A 21320-nucleotide genomic window follows, 5' to 3' on the forward strand; every position below is an offset into this window, starting at 1 on the left:
TCCACACTCTCTTAAATCGGAATTATAACCCACGAACCATAGACATAAATGGTCCGAACGCTTTGCGACAATATAACAGACACAGTCACACATATCTTTTTATTAACATTTCCGAAAATTGGAGAAATTTTCCACTGGAAATAACATTATACCAAACAGAATCGCGATGAATTTCGTTGAAAGGCGCGTTCAGATTGGTGGTTGTACAAGACCGATACCACCAACCGGAACCGCACTGGGCAGAACACTTTACGGCATTGTCGTGATCAAACGTGTAGAAGGTCTGGTTAACAATCGAGTGATCCCTGAACTCATCGCTTCCTAATAAAAGATATAATAAAATGATATTAATCAACTTAATTTAAAAAAAAAATAGATGGACTTGAAATTTCTTTGAATGTACATCTTCTATTATATGCACCTTACGTTTTTCAATGGTCTAAAGTAGTCAATTTAGTAATTTGTTAAAAGATTCTGTAAATGTAAATATAAACAATACAATGCTTTCTTTGAAGATTCATGCGGGTTATGAAGGTAGCGATCATTGCAGAAAAAAATACATAACCCTTGAACATGAATCATCAAAGAACGCATTCATTTGTATTGTTTCAATAATTTTCCCAAAATTGTCTTAGGAGGCCTGGGTGGTTGTGGCCAGATTTAGACTATATTGACCTCCTTAAGAAGGAGAACTCTGTGTAATGACACTGTATGGGAAGATATTCAAACTTAAAAGCTAAAATAGGAGGAATTTTCAATACTAGATAATTGTTTAATATAGCCAAAAAAAAAATATCCAAACATTAAAGGTAGATCTAATGAACAAATTGTTGACAACACGTCTTTCTTAAAATGGATAAAAAACAATTATACTTAATGCAATAGGAACTATGTTAAACTTTGTTAAATAATCTACAAAAGTATTAGATTACCAAAATTAACAGGAACATTGGATGAATATGTTCGAGAAATGTGTCCCAAATGAAGACGGTAGCCATCATCCCCACTGGATATAGAGAAAGAATCATACTCCGCCCAATATGTGTTTCCATCTGTCGTCTTCATTTGTATGTACAAAGAATAGTTGTTACTTGTAGTCAGTAGATGGATCAGATCGTTTCCTAAAAAGTTTTTAAGAACACATTCATATACATGTATCTACATTTCCCAGCGACTTTGACGGTCAGAACAGTACGAATTGGTTTTTGTCCAATACATTTCATCAATAACTTAAAAAAAAAATTAAATCATACAATTGATAAAAATTAAATAAAAATAAGTAATAATGAATCATTCTTGGAATATTACGGTCGAACGTGATCAAATCTATCATAAAACCCTAGCTTCGGGCTTTATTGGATTAGATCACCCTGTCCGTATTTACCTCACAATACTAAAAGAATTATTTCTTATTCCTTAAATGCATGTCATTAAAATCAACCACACATGTATCCTAACGGATCATCCCGGATCTAGGATCTGGTTTATTCGTCGCATTATTTTATGCTTTTTCTCAAAATCCTATTTTTTTAACGTTACAATATAAGTACTAAGATTACCCAGCCAATGGTTTCCGTTAATGTCCCCAAAGCCGTTCTTGTAAGCCTGCCAGGTTGTGTTGAAATCCACCCTTGGATTATCCCGCGCCCTGGACTGAATTACCTGTACATAATCTATATGTAAAATACCAGACAAGTTTGAATTTAAGGACATTGCTTCATGTATATGACCCAAAAGATTTAAATGATTAAATCTAAATTTAATAAAACTGATGATCTCATCAATGTACATGTAAAAAGTTCAGTCGGCACATCCATGTAATTATTGATATACAATTATATACTTTTATTGCATTTGTGTACGATGACATGATAAATATTCAATTTACTAGCTCGCTTTTAGTACAGCTTTTCTTATATACGTAGTTATGTAACCCGAACAAATAAAAAAAAAAATGACATCCCCCCCTCCTAAAAAACTCAGAATTTAGAATTGCACCTCAGAAAGCACAAAACTTTATTCATTATCACATATTTAGAAAAATAATAAAGCTGTGTAATTTTTTTTTTCAGACGTAAGGAAATCGTAAGATGTGAAAGATACCTAAATGTGTACTTCGTGTATTGGGATTATATATTTATCTTGTCTCAAGACCAGCCTACTTTATACATTGTTTAAATTGAGTTAAGGTTAGATGTTTAAGAACTACATGCAAAGTAATTGCTTTTTTTTTTTTTAAAACCATTTGAATTATTCATAACATTTTTTGTGAAGCATGAAGTTTGTTATATTGTACCTCATTAATAATATTTCTAAACTATGCTTCATTTGATTGGTCTAAACAGCCACGTGATAGGACGAATAGAATATACAGTATCCCAGGGAATAAATATAAAAGTTTTCAAATGGTCTGAGTGAAAAAAAAAAAACGAAGATAATCATACAAAATGAATAAATCTTAAATACCGAAATCTTTTAATGCTTTCTCATCATCTCAAAGTAATTTAACTACATTTAATTTATACTTTGAAAATAGAAAATAACCTAGAAATGTATACATTTACAACGTTTTTTCATGTACTTTATTTGAGGTTGAAAATCCAATGTACCCTTTATTAAGGTCTTCCGTTTCCAACGGAAGACCTTATTGTTTTCGTACTGTTTCTTATTATTAAGGTCTTCCGTTTCCAACGGAAGACCTTATTGTTTTCGTACTGTTTCTTATTATTATTAAGGTCTTCCGTTTCCAACGGAAGACCTTATTGTTTTTCTTCGGTTTCTTCTTCCCTATTATTATTATTTTTGTTTTTTTTTCTTTCAAATTTTGTGCACGCGAGTTCTCGGAAATGGCTCGGCCGATTTTCATGAAACTTTCAGATCTAATAGATAATGATCTAAACCTTATTGGAATTTTTTTATTTTGATGACGTCATTTCCGTTTCAGAGATATTGACGTTTTAGCGATTTTTAGAGGGTCAGCTTGTCCGTCGAACTCCTCCTAAACGATAAAAGATATCGAATTCAAATTTTCAGGAATTGTAGACAAATGATGGTAGTTTTGTCTAAAGTGAGCCAATTTTGTCCGGCGCAAAAGGCGCCGAAGCTTGCCTGGACCCGAAAATTGAGATGTAAAAAATGTAGTGATTTTTCTTAGTTTTCTTTAAATATCTCTTATCTCGAAAATATTTTGTTAAGACATGTAGAGAAATTAAAATTGATTTTTACAAGAGCTTTCATTCGACATCAAGAAAAAGGGGCTACCCCCTCAAATTAGGGGCCAAAAGGGCTCTGAAGTCTTTCTTCCATAGCACTTCACTGAGAAATATTTTGTAATATCTTAAAGAAGCAAAAATGTTCATCTTACAGTTATTTATCTATTCATTATAAAAATAATTTCATGCGTTACGTATTTAGGGGTTTTAAGGGGCCAGAAGTTCAAAATTTCGATCACTTATATCACAAAAAAGACAAATATTTTGAAAAGCAATATAGAATAAAAGATGCTTAGAAAGATGTTCTAAACATAATTCAACCATCAAAATTTCGTTCTGTGGCCCCAATAAGGAGATAAGGGGTCGGCCCCTAAAACGTTCTTTCCCAGATAGCTCAAGAACGGTAACGAATTTCTAGACACTTGTTGAACAAAATATGTTGAATATTAAAAGACCTTTCATTTGACATCAAGAAAAAGGGGCTAGCCCCTAAAATTAGGGGCCAAAAGGGCTCTAAAGTCTTTCTTCCATAGCACTTTACTGAGAAGTAATTTTTAATATGTTTAAGAAGCAAACATGTTCATCTTACAGTTATAAAACTATTCATAATATAAAAGAATTCATGCATTACGTATTTAGGGGTTTTAAGGGGCCAGAAGTTCAAAATTTCGATCACTTGTATCACAAAAAAGACAAATATTTTGAAAAGCAATATAGATTAAAAGATGCTTAGAAAGATGTTCTAAACAATATTCAACCATCATAATTTCGTTCTCTGGCCCTAATAAGGAGATAAGGGGTCGGTCCCTTAAACTATTCTTTCCTAGATAGCTCAAGAACGGTAACAAATTTCTAGACACTTGTTGAACAGAATATGTTTAATATCAAAAGACCTTTTATTTGACATCAAGAAAAAGGGACTGGCCCCTCAAATTAGGGGCCAAAAGGGCTTTGAAGTCTTTTTTCCAAAGCACTTTACAGAGAAGTAATTTGTAAAAGGTTTAAGAAGCAAAAATGTTAATCTTCGAGTTATGCATCCATATATGATTTTAAAAAATCTCATATGTTACGTAATTAGGGGATTTAAGGGGCTAAAAGTCTTTTGATGATAACTTTAAATTGTGAAATATTTTGTAATACATTATAGAAGCAATTATATTCATCGAAACACTATACACCTATAAATGCAATTGTTTACTCCTTTGTTACGTAATTAGGGTTTAAGGGGACAGAAGTCCGAAAGATTGATCTTCAATATATTAAAATGGAAAAAAATTTCGAATGCTTAACAATATGCAACCATCCTTGTTTTGTTACCTGATCCCTTAAAGGAGTTATAGGGCCGGCACCTTAAATGATCTTTTCCAGATATCTCGAGAACGGTATATAATTTCGAAACACTTGTTGAACAAAATTAGATCCCCCGGCATTTACTGATATGTTTCGTTGATGAAGATCAAAGGCAATTTCATTTCCTTTTCTTAAAATCGGACGGAAGACCTCCTCGTTGCTCGCAACGAGATCGTGTCTAGTTATTATTATTTTTTTCCAAATTTTGTGCACGCGATTTCTCGCAAACCATTCAACCGATTTCAATTATTTTTTCACAGATGATGGAACGTGACTTGAATTTTATATGTTTTTAAAGTTTTTGACGTCGTCACTTCCGGTACCGATTTACGGCCGATTTTGTAATTTTTACGACCTATTTTGTGCAGAGATGATCTCAGAAACTATTAGAGATATGAGTTTGAAACTTTCAGGATATGTAGAGTAAAGCTTGAAGTTAGGCCCTATTAAATTTTATGTCAGTGGCTATATTCCTTAGAGCTCAATGAGGCACAATATTTGGGTACGAATTTTCATTCAAAATTTTCATACGTTTTGTTCTGTATCTTTTTATCAGTTGATATTTTGTTAAGACATATATAACAAAAGTAGTAGATAATAAAAGGTTCTTACCAACAAAATCAAGAAAAAGGGGCTGGCCCCTTAATTTAGGGGCCAAGACGTTCGTAAACTCTTTTACAAATAACTTAAAAATGATACAGATTTTTTGATGCATTATAGAAGCAAAGTTGTTGATCGTACCAATATCTATTAGAAAAAAACTATTGCCACGCCCATTAATACGTAATTAGGGATTTTTAGGGGCGAAAGTACTTAAACTTTGACGCAATATAGCTAGAGAAGTAGACATATTTTGTTAGACATCATAGAAGAGAACATTTTTGAATTAATGATTTAAATCGATTCCACATATCAAAACACGAATTTCTGTCCCCATTAAGGATCTAGAGGGCTGGCCCCTAAAATATTCAATCATTTGTATCTCAAAAATGATCAACAATTTTAGATTGGTGTAAGAACAAAAAAATGTTTGTATTCTTAAGACCTTTTGAAAGAAATCAAGAAAAAGGGGCTGGCCCTTTAAATTAGGGGCCAAGACACTCGTAAACTCTTTTACAAATAACTTAAAAATGATAAAGATTTTGTAATGCATTATAGAAGCAAAGTTGTTGATCGTACCAATATCTATTAGAAAAAATATGGCCACGCCCATTTATTACGTAATTAGGGATCTTTATGAGCCAAAGTACTTAAACTTTGACGCAATATAACTAGAAAAGAAGAAATATTTTGTTAGACATCATAAAAGAGAAAATGTATGAATTTATGATTTAAATCGATTCCACATATCAAAACACGAATTTCTTTTCCCATTAAGGATCTAGAGGACTGGCCCCTAAAATATTCAATTATAAATATCTCAAAAATGATCAAGAATTTTAAATGATTGTAAGAACAAAAAATGTTTGTATTTCTAATACCTTTTCAAAGAAGTCAAGAAAAAGGGGCTGGCCCTTTAAAAATATGGGCCAAGGCACTCTTAAAATCTATAACAAATAATTTTAAAACAATAAAGATTTTGTAATGCATTATAGAAGCAAAGTTGTTGTTACTTTGTTACTTTATTAAGCATTTGAAAGGATATTGACAATCGTATACATTATCTGAATGGGAGAGGATGAGTGGAAATTCTGAAATTTTATTGATATTTTAATGGTATCGTTTAAAAAATTGAACGGAAGACCTCCTCGTTACTCGTAACGAGATCGTATCTAGTTATTAAGGTCTTCCGTTTCCAACGGAAGACCTTATTGTTTTTGCTTTGTTTCTTTTCCTCTATTATTATTATTATTTTTTTTTTCTCCCACGTTTTCTCAAAAACCCTTCAGCCGATTTTGATAAAACTTTCAAATCTTGTTTATGACAAAATTTGTAAGAAAAGTACGTGGGTTTTTTTTGGTCGTCACTTCCGGTCCCGAGATATTAAAGATTTTATGTTTTTGCTTGTTCACGAGTTTTCTCTAAAAGTATTTAAGATAGAACTTTAAAATTTTTAGGGATGGTAGAAAGTGTCCAGCCGCAATGTACTACGCATATCCGAACGTCCGCCGTCACTTCCGGTCGTCACCGGAAGGAAACGAAAAAAAGTCATTTTTTAACTTTTTTGGTTTGAAAATATTTTTTGTTGCTATTCGATAGAGACATATAAATAACTTCAGAATATGAAATCCGTTTTAAAATCGATCCACGCATTCTCGAGATTTTAGGCTTCAAAGTCTTGAAGCGAGAGTCCGCGTAGCTCAGTCGCTAAAGTGGTGGACTTGTGCCCAGGCGACCCGGGTTCAGTCCCCGAGTGTCGAACGTTTTTTTCTTTCTTAATTGAGGTTTGTTTAACGATTTTATCTTTAAAATGATGGATTTCAATGTTTTCCGTTTTATATTTATTTATTAGCAGCTTTTTTTTTCCATTACAAATAGATAGCTTGTTTCTGTCAGCAGTTCGTTAAATTCAAACGCTCGTCGCATCGCCGGCATCAAAGACATGCCGCCGACGTACCCCTGCAGTGGGTTATTTGTCGGCATCAAAGAAATGCCGCCATCTCAATGACACACACAATATTTAGCAATGCACCCACGTTTAAGTAAGTATTCTACATGACCTTAAAAAGAGGACTGATTAGTATTTATTCACATATATAGATACACGCATGCATGTATATGAATTTGTTTATTGTCATACGTTGCTGATATACTGATTACCTAAACACTATAAAAACTAGAAAATATCTCTCTCTCTCTCTCTCTCTCTCTCTCTCTCTCTCTCTCTCTCTCTCTCTCTCTCTCTCTCTCCCCCCCTCTCTCTCTCTATTCAAATTACAAATGTTTTAGCATTTGAATAAGAACTAGTTCAGGTAACATGCAGTCAATTGGATATAGGCTAAATGTACATTGGCGTCAAAAAATTATACATGTATTTATTTCAAGTTACGGGATAATGTCTATGGATTCTAATAATTTGAAATTCATTGTTTAATGATTGTCTTCATACTGATTGGAAGTCAACGCTAAAAAGTCATTTTTATTAAAGATGGTGTCCTTTTTCCTTTTTTGTGCATGTCTATATACCGATACAAATCTGTTCCCTGTCTGGGATTAAGAAAAACCTCCAAAGTTTATACGCGTAACTATACAAACGAACGGGTGACTGCGACAAGGTTTGAAAACTGACCAGCCGTTTATGAGTGTTTGAGCCTAAGATAAACAGATGTTAAAAAATCAATAGTTACATCTTTCAAACAACGCTTATACATTGTTCGAACATATGTATTTTGTTTAGAAATTGTGTTATTTGTGATATTTAGAATTTAATATTTTACGTTTAATATAGAAGTCACCGACCGACCCCCCCCCCCCCCTCCCCAATTCATATAATCATTTAGTTTTTCTGGCCCGACTTTCCTTGATCTTTGATCTTGGGCCTTTAATTTCAACTAGGTACCATTTTAGATTACTGTACTAATTACCAGACCAATTCGTTCATTATTAACAGAGTTATGAAGTTTTTGGCATTTGAGTTTCAATTGTCGTGATTGACATGTACTGTAAAAAAATCATAACTCCCAAGCCCTTCACTCAATCCTAATGAAAATTCGTGAAAATGAACCTCGGACACCATCCTTATTTTCTGCCAAATATGCAGCGGATTGAACAATCAAGACGAAATTCCTGAGATTAAACGGCGCTTATTGCCTACACTGGGAAATTAAATTTATACAGTCACGCACCGACCCCCCCCCCTCCTCCTATTCACAAAACAATTTAGTTTTTTTTGGCCTGATTTTACTGGATTTTTCATCTTGAACCTTTATTTTCAACCTAGTTCAATTTTAGATTACTGTACTACATGTAATGACCGAATCCGAGATCCACACCTCAAAATTTTATTTTCGATTTATTTACGACGAAAATCAAACTCAGGTCTTTTCATCCCCCTCCAGACACAAACACGCATCAATAATTCAAATTACCTCGCACTGTTACCAAACCTGAATAGTCAGACATCTTACACGTTGTTTTTCATCTCATACAAAAACTCAGCTCTTCTCCCGAGCGGAAACACCCCAAATTCAAAGACAAATTCGGGAATTATTTCGCGTCAGCCATGTTTTGAGACACCTGCAAAGGCTGTGTGTTCTAATCTCGCCGGAGCCAAGATTTGTTCTTTCTCTCTATTTCTTTCTCTCCTTTTTATTTAATTTTCTAACTTAAATATTCAACATAAAAGGGTTGTTGGACTAAAGTTCAAGTTGAAAAACACTCTTCAATTAAGATTTTTGACAAAAACAGTCTTTTATTATTAGGGTCTTCCGTCTTCAGCGGAAGACCCTTCTATTCTTATTGTTATTAGGGTCTTCCGTTTACAAAGGAAGACCCTCTTTTTTTCCTCGGTTTCTTTTTATAACAGGTTATTAGACGTGTTATTAGGTCAAAAGATCTCTTATTTAATATGAAATAAAATGGGGCTGGTCCTTCAAATTAGGGATCCAACGGGGTGTATAATTCTTCATCCATCGCTCTTTAAGATCACATCTGCATTTCCTGATATGTTTCGTTGATGAAGATAAAAGGCAAGGTCATTTCCTCTTCGAAAAATCGGACGGAAGACCTCTTCGTTGCTCGCAACGAGATCGTGTCTAGTTATTATTATTATTTTTTTCCACAAATTTTGTGCACGCGATATCTCGAAAACTATTCGGCCGATTTCGACCATTTTTTCACAGATGATTGCCAGTTGTCATAATTCTAGAAGTTTTTTGAAATTTTGAAATCGTCACTTCCGGTTCCGATTTACGGCTGATTTTGTAAGTTTTTACGACCAACTTTGTGCAGACAAAAACTCAGAGACTATCAGAGATATTAATATGAAATTTTCAGGATAGGTAGACCATAGTTTGAAGGTGTGCAGAATGTAGTTTTTTGGCGCCAGTGGCGCAATTTCTTTGAGCTCGCCTAGGCTCGAAAATTGGGTTCGAATTTCGATTCAAAATTTTCACATGTTTTGATCTGTATCTTTTTATGAGTTAATATTTTGTTAAAACATATATAACAAAATTGGTAGATAATTGAAAGTTCTTTCCAACAAAATCAAAAAATAGGGGCTGGCCCCTTTATTTAGGGGCCAAGGCACTCGTAAACTATATTACAAATAACTTAAAAACGATAAAGATTTTGTAATGCATTATAGAAGCAAACTTCTTGATCGTAACAATTTCTATCAGGAAAAATTATTGCCACGCCCATTTGTTACGTAATTAGGGATTTTTAGGGGCCAAAGCTCTTAAATCTTTGACGCAATATATCTAGAGAAGGAGACATATTTTGTTAAGCATTGTAGAAGAGAAAATGCTTGCATTGATGATTCTAATCGATTCCATCAATCAAAACTCAAATTTCTGTCCCCATTAAGGATCTAAAGGACTGGCCCCTAAAATAGTCAATCATTTGTATCTCAAAAATAATAAACAATTTTAAATAGGTGTAAGAACAAAACATGTTAGTATTTGTGAGACCTTTCAATTGAATTCAAGAAAATAGGGGCTGGCCCCTTAAATTAGGGGCCAAGACACTCGTAAATGCTATTACAGATAACTTAAAAACGATAAAGATTTTGTAATGCAATATAGAAGCAAAGTTGTTGACCGTAACAATATCTATCAGGAATAATCATTGCCACGCCCATTTATTACGTAATTAGGGATTTTTAGGGGCCAAAGTTCTAAAACTTTGACGCAATATATCTAAAGATGGATACATATTTTGTTAAGCATTGTAGAAGAGAAAATGCTTGCATTGATGATTCTAATCAATTCCATCAATTAAAACTCAAATTTCTGTCCCCATTAAGGATCTAGAGGACTGGCCCCTAAAATATTCAATCGCTTGTATTTCAAAAATAATAAACAATTTTAAATAGGTTTAAGAACAAAAAATGTTAGTATTTGTGAGGCCTTTGGAAAGAACTCAAGAAAAAGGGGCTGGCCCCGTTCATTAGGGGCCAAGACACTCGTAAAGTCTTTTTCACATACCTTAAAAACGATCAAGATTTTGTAATGCATTACAGAAACAAAGTTGTTGACCGTAAAAATATCAGCTTGTAAAACTCATTTCCAAACCAATTGATGACATAATTAGGGATTTTAGGGGACTAAACTCTTAAATCTTGAATATGCAATATTTGAAAATGCAAAACACTTTGTTATGTATTTTAAATGATATTGACAATCGTATACATTATCGGAATGGGGATGTTTGAGGGAGAATTCTGAAATTTCATTGATATTTTAATCGCATCGTTTAAAAATTGAACGGAAGACCTACTCGTTACTCGTAACGAGATCGTATCTAGTAATCTTATATTTTTGGTATAACAAACAAATTGCACAAATGTTCAGCAGACATAAGTGCCCCCCCCCCCAAGAAAATAAATTGTGTTTCCTTCTTAACTAATGCCCTCGGTAAATATCATACGTTTATTGTTAAGGAAATAAATTTTCATATTGCTTTACCATCGTGCAATATATCGCCAAACATGTTTTCTTATCAATATGAGCAAGTTTTGTTAATAATAATATGATTAATACTCTATGTTTTGAGAAGATACAACAAAGGACATCAGTCCTCATTACCGTCCAGCCTCCGCCGAGTACAGCCCCTTCACACTTGACACGGACGGGTCTATTCGGGTCTTTATAGGGGTAGATCGAGTAGACCCCGGTCTGATGCTGGCCATTCTGGTAGATATCCGAACAGTCTACGGGAAGTTTACCTACAAGGAGTAGCCACATAATTTTTGATGTAAGAAGATTTTGCAAAACACAGGCCAAAGATGTAAATCGTACACTTAGTTTTTTAAACAATTAGAGTTCTCTCCCCTCTAAGGCTTTAAAATTTTGTTTTTTACACAATTATTTAATTAGATTGAAATAATGTATAAAGCTAATTTTGTCAAATGTTACATCAATAAAAATACATAGTGTTTTAATAATTATTATCCTTAACTTTTAACCATTAAAAAGAATTGATAAAAAATGCATTTTGGTTTAGAATTTGTGTATTTACGACTTGCGATGTCAAATATTAAAGGAGCGATAATTACAAGATTCTCCAGGCAAAGAGTGAAACACGTCTAAAATTCTTTTTTCAGTTTATGAGTATTCACATTATGTCTTGAGTAAAAAAAGGAATTATAGATGAATGTTGTATGTTTTTTTTTTCCCAAATCAAACGTATAACAGAGCAACATACAGTTTGAGTTACACAAGTCGGTCCCACAACACGAGGAGCAGGCGTGTACGTATCTCTTTCTACCAAAGGCACTGCCTGGCCTGTAGGCGTCACATATCTTGAAAAAAATAAACAATATGTGATTCAACGCTGTTTCAGAGACCCTTTTCATCATTCAAAGTTCATTCTGAATTTTAAAACACAGACATATTCACAAGAAATAAGGCGCTCTCCAATAAAATAATGTTACAAAATCTTTTTATTTGAAAAAAGGCCTGCAAATCGGTACCATTTTGACTCCTGAATTTAACAGGAAGTGATAAAAAGGATAATTTATACTTTGAATTCCAATGTGTTGTTGGTTCCGAATTTCCTCTTTCATTACTGACCTGTCTCTGTAGACACGATGATGAATAGAATCGTTCACCAAATTCATGGACTTCGTGGATGTGACATACCTACAGTATATTAACAATGAACAAAATAATAGATACCAAAAATATTAAAAAAGAAACAAACGCGGGCTGTGTATTTTTTCTGTAATTATAGTTATCTTTATATCCACTGGGAGCAAAAAAACCCCCAAAGAAAGCATTTAAAAGCAGTTTAAATATACAACTGACATATCTTTAGGAAGTTTGATGTTCGTGGTCATTTTATACTATTAAGTGATATTATCTTCCTTAGAAAAGGAGCTCTCTATAAAGACACATGGTAATGGCAAATAAAACTCCCAATTACCCACCCCTTATTATAGGTGGCGCTCACAACGATTAGGTTCAACGCTATTCTCGCCTCCGCGACTGAAGATCACTTTCACTTTAACCTTCAATCGTAATTCGCTTCGCAGATTCCTTTAATCATTATACATAATGGCTGATTACGGATCGTGGTGCCTCAAAGATATAAGAGACGAATTGCGTCGACGGAATGCGCGAGTCTCCGGTCGGAAAAGAGAGCTTGTCGAAAGGTCTGACTCGCTTCGATATTTAACCATAATTTCCTCTGTTAAACATTATTGACATGTAGAGTGGTGAATAAATGAAATCTAAATGTTTTAAAGTTGTTTTGACTGGTGTATGAGAAATATTTACTTACGCAAATGACTATTACAGTTGTAGCTATAGGGTTAAGTCATAGAACATTGTTTTGAAGTAAAAAAAAATACTGAACACGAACTTGAATATACACAAGGAAAAATGTCTTTCATTTTGGCACATAATTGAATGAAAAGAATTAGAAAATTACAACAAATCCGAATTAAGTAAAAGATTAAACTTATTATGGTCTATATTTTCAGACTAGAAGCTTATGACAGAAACAGTAATTTTGGTAGCAGTGAGAATGTTGAGAGAGAATATGAAATGAAAGTGCCCTGCTATGAGCAGTACAAAGATATTAACAAAGACACACAATTTACACCTGTAAAGAAAGAAGCTATTGCTGCATATTTAGGGAAAATGGGGAAAAGTGTGGATGATCATGTGAAGTATATATATGAGAGCAAGTTTCTGAAATATGTGCGATTGGCGTGTGATGTTGGTTTGTTTTTTGTGAGAGCTGAATGTCATGCAGAGATGAAGAAAAGCATTTCATACAAAGTGGATGTCTGTGTGGATGTAGATGGATGTATTGTGCAATGCCAGTGTGAATGTGCTGCAGGGATGGGCCCATCTGCTGTGTGTAAGCATGTATCTACTGTGTTGTTTGGTTTACAAATGTTTAGTGAGTGTGGAGACATAGTAACAGAAGAAACATGTACTCAAAACCTACAAACATTTCATCATACCAAACGTTATAAGGGTAGCCCCATCAAGGCCAAAGACTTATCATTGGCTAACCAAGACCTTAATGTCATTTTTGAACCTCGACCAAGAGAATTTCAAAATGCTGCTGGACATCAAGACATTTTCAGAAATGTGTGGTTAAATCACCCAAATCTTGATTATTTCCCTGTGTCTCAGCTATTTTCATATGCCAACAAAGTGGCTTTAAACAATGACCATGACTATCTACAAGGTTCTCTTTCCGACAACTGGCTTCGGAATATGAATATTACTGCCATAACTGACAATGAAATAATGCGGACGGAAAGACAGACATGTGGACAAAGTAACAATAAATTATGGCATACTGAACGTCAAAAGAGAATTCATTCCTCTAACTTTGGAAAAATTTGTAAAGCAACTGAGAAAACTGATCTAAACAAAGTTGCCAAAAATTTGACAAAACATAGCCCCCAATTATTTGCCCCTGCTATTTTACATGGCAAATGCTATGAATCAGTTGCTTTACAGGAATTTCAAGAAAAATCTGGTATTCAAACCAAAAAGTGTGGTATTTTTGTGTCTAAATCACATCCTTACTTGGCTGCATCTCCTGATGCAGTCATTGATGACAACAGATTAGTTGAAATCAAATGTCCCTATTCAGCAAAAAACAAAGAAATATCAGAGGAAACTGTACCTTATCTTAATTATGTTAATGACACCTTAGAGCTTGACAATTCTCATGATTATTACTATCAAGTGCAAGGACAGCTCTTCTGTTCTGGAAGGAAGGAATGTACATTTATTGTTTATACTTTAAAAGACATAAAATCAGTTACAATACATAGAGATGAACATTTTATTGAAAACATGCTCAAGAAATTGAAAGAATTCTTTGAGACTCATTTCAAGAAAGCTGTTTTGAATAGGGTTTTTTTCCAACAAATGGATTAAATGCTGAGATGTGCCTTATTGAGTTCTTGTGGAATTCTTGGTATACATTAGACTTCCCTGTATATTGAACATAAAACTCTGACTGTACACTAGATTGAAATATGCAGCACTTACAAATTGGATACATTTTCAGTGCACAATTGTTTATAAAAAGTGTTTTTTGATAATAAAAAATTTCAATCTATAAATATGTGATACTTTTTGTTTTCAGCAAAAAACTGAAAGTTTTCAACTTGAATAGGAGTGTATTTATGCATGTTTAGGGACAATGCACTTTCGAAAATTGCACATAATAAAACACACATAAGAAATTTCACTTGCTAATTTTGTTTCCGTAGAGTTGAGGGGTCCTTTTAATATCTTATATGTTTTCGCAAGCCCTATCAACCTCTCAATGTGAACACGTTTGCTTGAAATTTTTCTGTCTCTTAAAACAGTTTTATTAGACATACGGTTTTTTTTCTTAAAGAATGTGGGAATGTTCACCTTAACATCCTTTGGGGCAAACAAATCCTGGACATTGAATCCTTTGTCTGACATAATCGAGTCTCCTGGTTCACAAATGTTTGTTAAAGGGCTACGTTCAACAATTTGCCTGTCACTGGTAGACCCTCCATAAGCTGGGGAGATGTATGATATAAGTCCTCCAGGTGTAGCACCAACAAGCACTTTAACAGTGTTTCTGTTTTTGTAAGTTGAGAAGGTAGATTGTTGAGCAACAGGGGGTTTTGGTTTTTTGACTGGGATTTCAGTGCCATCAATAATAACTCTTGTAGAGGAAAATTTTTGAAAAAAGTCACAGGGTGAAAACAAATTAACTGTGTCTCTATCAGGCCAGAAATTAATTTCTCTAAATTGTTTTGCCATAAAATTTACCCATGTAATCCAAATGTTGTCTACTGTAGTTTTTGATATTCCAAATGAGCGACTCAATTCATAGTTTGTTTGGTTCTGTCTTAGTTTTATCAAAGTTAAAAACAGTTGATTTTCAACTGACAAATTTTGAACTTGATTGTAAAGATATCTTAGATGATAAGCAGCTGGACCTAAACTATGAAGAACAAAAAGGAAATCTGTGTGTGTTGCAAGACCGGTGTAAAATAGCATTCCTTCATGGTCATCAATAAAGTTTTCTATGGATAAAAAAGGTGTAGGGATGGTTTGAGATGATGTCTCTGTGAAGCACACTTCTTCCTTGTCTTCCAACTCAGTAAAATTTGATGCATCTTCGTCCTGATTTAAGTTGCTGTCTGTTGAATCAACAGTACACCAGTTTGCCACATCAGAGATATCAGCATCATCCATCAATACTTCTAATGGTTCTTCAGCCTCATTCTTAATCTCTTCAACTTTAAGATTGCGCGCATCTCTTCGCTCACTTCGCTCATCTTTTTTCTGTTTGATGCAGCTATTCCAAGGAAAAACTGAAGGGATCGCATCAGCCTTTCTTTGTTTTTTCAAAGGATCAGTTCCTAAAACAAATATTAATACAATTTCATTTTATTTATTCAAATTGCTGGTCTTATAATGAATTTCTTTTATCAAAAAAAAAAGCTCAGATTACATCTTCTCTCAATAGCAGACAGGCTTTACCTGAAGCTATGACTATATTAAGCTTCAGTTCTAATTAGTGAAAAATTTCTTCCATTTCATTTCTTTCTCAAATTTTAATAACAACATTCAACATTATAAATATTATAATGAATTTTATCTGATTCATAAGTTTGATAACAACATTTAACATAAAAGAAAATAATAAATCTTATCCTGCATGTTGTGACATTCCTCCTCCAAGAAATTGATTTTCTTCATCATTCTTCATCACATTCTGTCAGCTCAAGTTAAATGTGGGTCTATGCTTTGTGATTTATGACAAAACAAAATAGCTATGGAAGAGCAAACTTTGTAACATAATCACAAGTTTGTCAATTTCATTGCATATTTTGAATCTGCCAATTTATTCAAACATGGCCAATCAATTCATGAAAATAAAGTAAAAAATTATTCAACAACGAACAAAAGTATACAACATATAAATAATCAAGACACATATGTTTTCACTTTCTCGTTTTTTTCATTTTCGGGACATCAATACATTACAATGCAAAGCAATCCGAACCCCCTCCCCCCCCCCCCCCCCCCCCCCCCAGTGAAAACAGTCTCACTCATTATAAAAATTTAATACCAAAACACAAATTCAATTAACTGAAAATTGTTATAACGCCAATGAAACAACATATCAGAGAGAAAACTTACCGTGCGAAGTTACAGATATGAAGTCATCTTCCCGAAAATGTTTGTGACAGACAACGCTGTGTGGCTGAGGACACCATTGTTTATAGCGAAACTCCTCGCTGTTTCTTTTGATGGCTAACACCCAGAGTTTCTTCAGTTTTTTGTCTTTAGGGAAACTCAATCCACCGCGGGTTGAGCACCCAGGGACACAGCAACATGTAGGCATTACGATAACAATCATGTAAACACCAAAACAGTGACGAGCTACTACCGGAAGTATAGATCGTGAACCTAAACGTTCGTAGCGCCACCTATATTTTAACAAAGGGGGAAAACCGACAAATATCGATCATTAAAATATTGAAGTTTTTGCGGGTTAAAATACATGTATATGTTTTTTTCCTAAAGTAAATACATATAGCAGTTTAAATCCAAAAGAATCGTAGTTAGATTAAGATCTGCTGGGTAAGTCGTTGACCACCCAGCCTCCTTAAAACCATTCAGGTGTCATGGTCGTGGTTTTACATGTATACAGTGGTGACTAGATTTACCCATCCTCGTTACAGACTCGGGCCGTTCTACACAGGGAAGGGTAATGGCCTTGGTTATACATGTATACAGTGGTGACTAGATTTACCTCATTCTCGTTACAGACTCGGGCCGTTCTGCACAGGGAAGGGTAATTGTCGTGGTTTTACATGTATACAGTGGTGACTAGATTTACCTCATCCTCGTTACAGACTCGGACCGTTCTACACAGGGAAGGATCTGCTGTTTGTTGACAGCTAAAGCAAAGAGGTCCTCTGACAGAAGGGTAGGCTGAAAGGGAAAACATTGGAAAATGATTAAAAAAAATTAGTAAAATATCAAATATGTAAAAGTTGTAATAATGAATATTGTTTAATAAATATTTTGGATATATCGTATAATTTATCATATATTAATTGAAAACCATGTTGGGGATATTCTTAAATAAACGTATCGGTTACATGTTTAACGAAGCAATAAAATCGCCAACCTTTGGAATTACATCCGTGACTGTTGCAGGCGTTACCATGACAACACTCCACACATTGCTCTATGCGGTTGTTCGACGAAGCTTCTAATGGACTCCCGACAACATTTGTCAAATTACAAAACTAAAATAATATTTTTTGTAAAATCGAAAAAAATGTATATTTTAGCATACCCTTAAATATAGTTGTATGGAATTCAGCAACCATCAACATATTACAGACAAAGGTCTAACTTTCTAAGTCTAAGTTTAGTGATATGTTGGTATAAATAGCATATCATACAGTAACTATACAAAATATACTCTAAGCAATAAAGCTAACTTGATAAAGTTGCGTTATACCACTCATACTTACTGATGGCGAATGACATCCCGTATTATACAGTATCTCTCCATTATAGTTTGTATATTTTTCCGTATAGCAGACCTACATGCAAGTGAACATGTTAAAATAGATAATGTTCATGTAGACATACATAGATTGAACCTGTTAAATAACCGGGCTTATTTCTTATTGCTTAATAAATACATCTAGAATGTAAATACTCGTAGTAGGAGTTTTATTAATATAGTTATAATGCTGAGTAATTATCATCATGTTATAAAAATATAACAAAATTTTGTAAAAACTAAAAGAACAACAAGAGATGTGTGTGAAACACTTATGCCCCCTTCCCTTGGAAACATCCACAAAGAAATGAACGTAAACTGCAAATAACTGTAATTTTTCTATGTCCAGGAGCCATAACTCTGTAGAAAATTGCTCGAATGTACCCAATATAGAACTTTACCTAGATATTATCATGATAAACCTGTATACCAAATTTCATTTCAAAATGTTCATCCTCTGCGAAGAAAATGAACGGAAACTGCAAATAACTGGAATTTTTCTACGTCCAAGGGCCATAACTCTGTTGAAAATTGCTCGATTGTACCCAATATCGAACTTGACCTAGATATTATCATGATAAATCTGTATACCAAATTTCATTTCAATATGTTCATCCTCTGCAAAAAAATGAGCGGAAACTGCAAATAACTGGAATTTTTTTTTATGTCCAAAAGGTCATAACTCTGTTGAAAATTGCTCGATCGTACCCAATATCGAACTTGACCTAGATATTATCATGATGAACATGTAAACTAAATTTCATTTCAATATGTTCATCCTCTGCGAAGAAAATGAACGGAACTGTTGGTGGACCGACAAACCGACATACCGACCGACAGACAGCAGCAAAGCAATGTACCCCTCCCCCTTCTTCGAAGGGGGCATAATTATCATCTTAAAATCAAATTTTCCGTTCATTGAATGATCAAATATATCGACCATATGTAAAGTACTCTATAACTGGATCATCGCACCTGTCCTTCCTCACATTTTCTGATGTTGTGACAATGACGAGGGGAGATAACTGATGAACAGCTCAAGCAAAACAAAGGTTCCTTAGCTGTAAAGGAAAACAAATACAAAAATGTACTGAAATTGGACAACGGTATTTATTAATTTTGTGCTCAATTCAATTCTCAGTTCACAATATCTCGACTTGCCTTCAACGTAATTATAAAGATTGACTGAAATCAACAAGCCAACCAGTGACGACAGTTTTCCTGTATTAAAAGAAACCAAATAGTACCATTATATCATCTGATATTTACATAAATAATTAAACATTATATTCACAGTAGTAAATTCATAATATAGTATGCATACTCATCACATTTTAGAATAGGGCTTATTCGCTCCTGATTTACTCTTTATTGATTATTATCAATAACTGCATGTACTTCCATTAATTATACCAATAACTGCGTGTACTTCCATTAATTAATTTAATGCTTAAACATTATCTATACCTGTCCAATAACTGCATGTAGTTACATTATTTATACCTGTCCAATAACTGCATGTAGTTACATTATTTATACCTGTCCAATAACTGCATGTAGTTACAATATTTATAAATACCTGTCCAATAACTGCATGTAGTTACATTATTTATACCTGTCCAATAACTGCATGTAGTTACATTATTTATATCTGTCAAGTAACTGCATGTGGTTCCATTTATTTAACTTTACCAACAAATACATGTACTTCCATTAATTATACCAATAACTACATGTTGTTCGATTAATTATACCAATAACTGCATGAAGTTCTATCAATTATACCAATAACTGCATTTAGTTCCATTAAATATACCTCTAAATGCATGTAATAACATAAATCATTAATTTTACTAAACACTGCATGGAGTTTTTACAAGTCGTACAGTGTACATACCTATTGAAAGCGTCGCCATTACTGATACTAATTCCTTTAAGTTGAACAACTGTAATCTTCCTCGAATTTGATAAACGTGTTCAGAGATAAAATCGTCACACAAGAGAAAACTTGGATTATTCTGTACTAGAATTCAATCTAATTATTTTCAGGAAGGAGAGCTGTGTGGTTTGAAATTTTTTTAGAACGTCCGATTACCACAGAAAATTGCGAATGATGTTTTGTCCATCATCTAAAATGGACGATTTCTCATTATTTGTTATTTTGCAAACCACAGTTGACCAAGGCTGAAAAGAAAACTGTATTTCCACCCCCTCTTTTACTCACATATCGTCTATTAAATCTCTTATGTATATTATGAATAATAAATTTTTAAAGACCGTGAAAATATAAGAAATAATAGTATACATAACAGATGATATAAGGTAAACAGATGAAATTCAGACAGACCGTAAAATTCATATTTTGCAAATACGGATTTACCATTTTAATTTTAAAAATATACTGTTTTGGTCGAGGGTTATCTCTCTTCTCTTATACAAGTTAATAACCAGAAGAATTTATTGTAAACACATATAATAAAGGTACTTTTAACTGTCATCTGCTGATTTTAATGGGTTGGCTGTATTTTGAGGTTTATTACTTTATTATCAAACGCATAGTTTTGATAATAAATCTTTGCCTATTCTATCCAACACAAGGTCCGTGTTTCTTAATTAAGGGTCACCTGAAGATCATAGTAAATTAACTCCAATATAAAAACCCTTCTGGAAGGAAAGATATTTTAAAAAAAAAAAATACCGATATTTTGTAATAAAAAAAAACATTCTGATTCTTAAAATGGCAATTCAAAATGACAAAAAAAAAACACGCATATAAAAGAAGACTATGATCTTTATTTGAAAATAAATTGCCAGACAAAAAATATCGGATTTCTATATCTATTTAAATTGTACGTTACCTTTCAACTTCAGGGTCGGTTAGGGTCTTTTTTTCTTTCAAAGAATTGTCCTATGGGTTCTTATTGGTTCCATCAAACGGCTGCAATATATCGTGGTGACCCTAGAGGGATATAGGCTTCGTGTTTTTATTAAGCGCAAAGACTATATCACAAAATTGCGAAGCTAAGATTAATGGGTTTTTCTTCTAAATCCTTAAACATGTAAATGTTTTATATCTAGCAACATAACAAGTCTTAAACACAAATTTTCCAT

The 21320-nt window shown here is 33.5% G+C and overlaps 1 protein-coding gene across 1 annotated transcript; it reads right to left on the minus strand.

Annotated features, from left to right (window-relative positions):
- Positions 1 to 80: 80 nt before the first annotated feature.
- LOC128177084 (fibrinogen alpha chain-like) lies at positions 81 to 20186 on the minus strand. Its single transcript, XM_052843620.1, has 12 exons — positions 20107 to 20186; positions 19371 to 19430; positions 19185 to 19270; positions 18175 to 18246; positions 17823 to 17943; positions 17529 to 17623; positions 12236 to 12304; positions 11868 to 11964; positions 11249 to 11388; positions 1560 to 1662; positions 933 to 1121; positions 81 to 321 (listed from the first exon to the last, which is right to left on the minus strand). The coding sequence occupies exons 1-12, from the start codon at positions 20123 to 20125 to the stop codon at positions 86 to 88; spliced, it is 1287 nt and encodes a 428-aa protein (XP_052699580.1). The 5' UTR covers positions 20126 to 20186; the 3' UTR covers positions 81 to 85.
- Between the last annotated feature and the right edge of the window lie 1134 nt (positions 20187 to 21320).

This window comes from Crassostrea angulata, chromosome 3, assembly GCF_025612915.1.
Source record: "Crassostrea angulata isolate pt1a10 chromosome 3, ASM2561291v2, whole genome shotgun sequence".
NCBI classification, from domain to species: Eukaryota; Metazoa; Mollusca; class Bivalvia; order Ostreida; family Ostreidae; genus Magallana; species Magallana angulata.

Coding starts and splice junctions, on each gene's coding strand:
- LOC128177084 (XM_052843620.1), bottom strand. Junction 17,624..17,822: donor TCACGGATGTAATTCCAAAG/GTTGGCGATTTT, acceptor TTTCCCTTTCAG/CCTACCCTTCTGTCAGAGGA. Junction 322..932: donor CAATGTTCCTGTTAATTTTG/GTAATCTAATAC, acceptor ATCTTTTATTAG/GAAGCGATGAGTTCAGGGAT.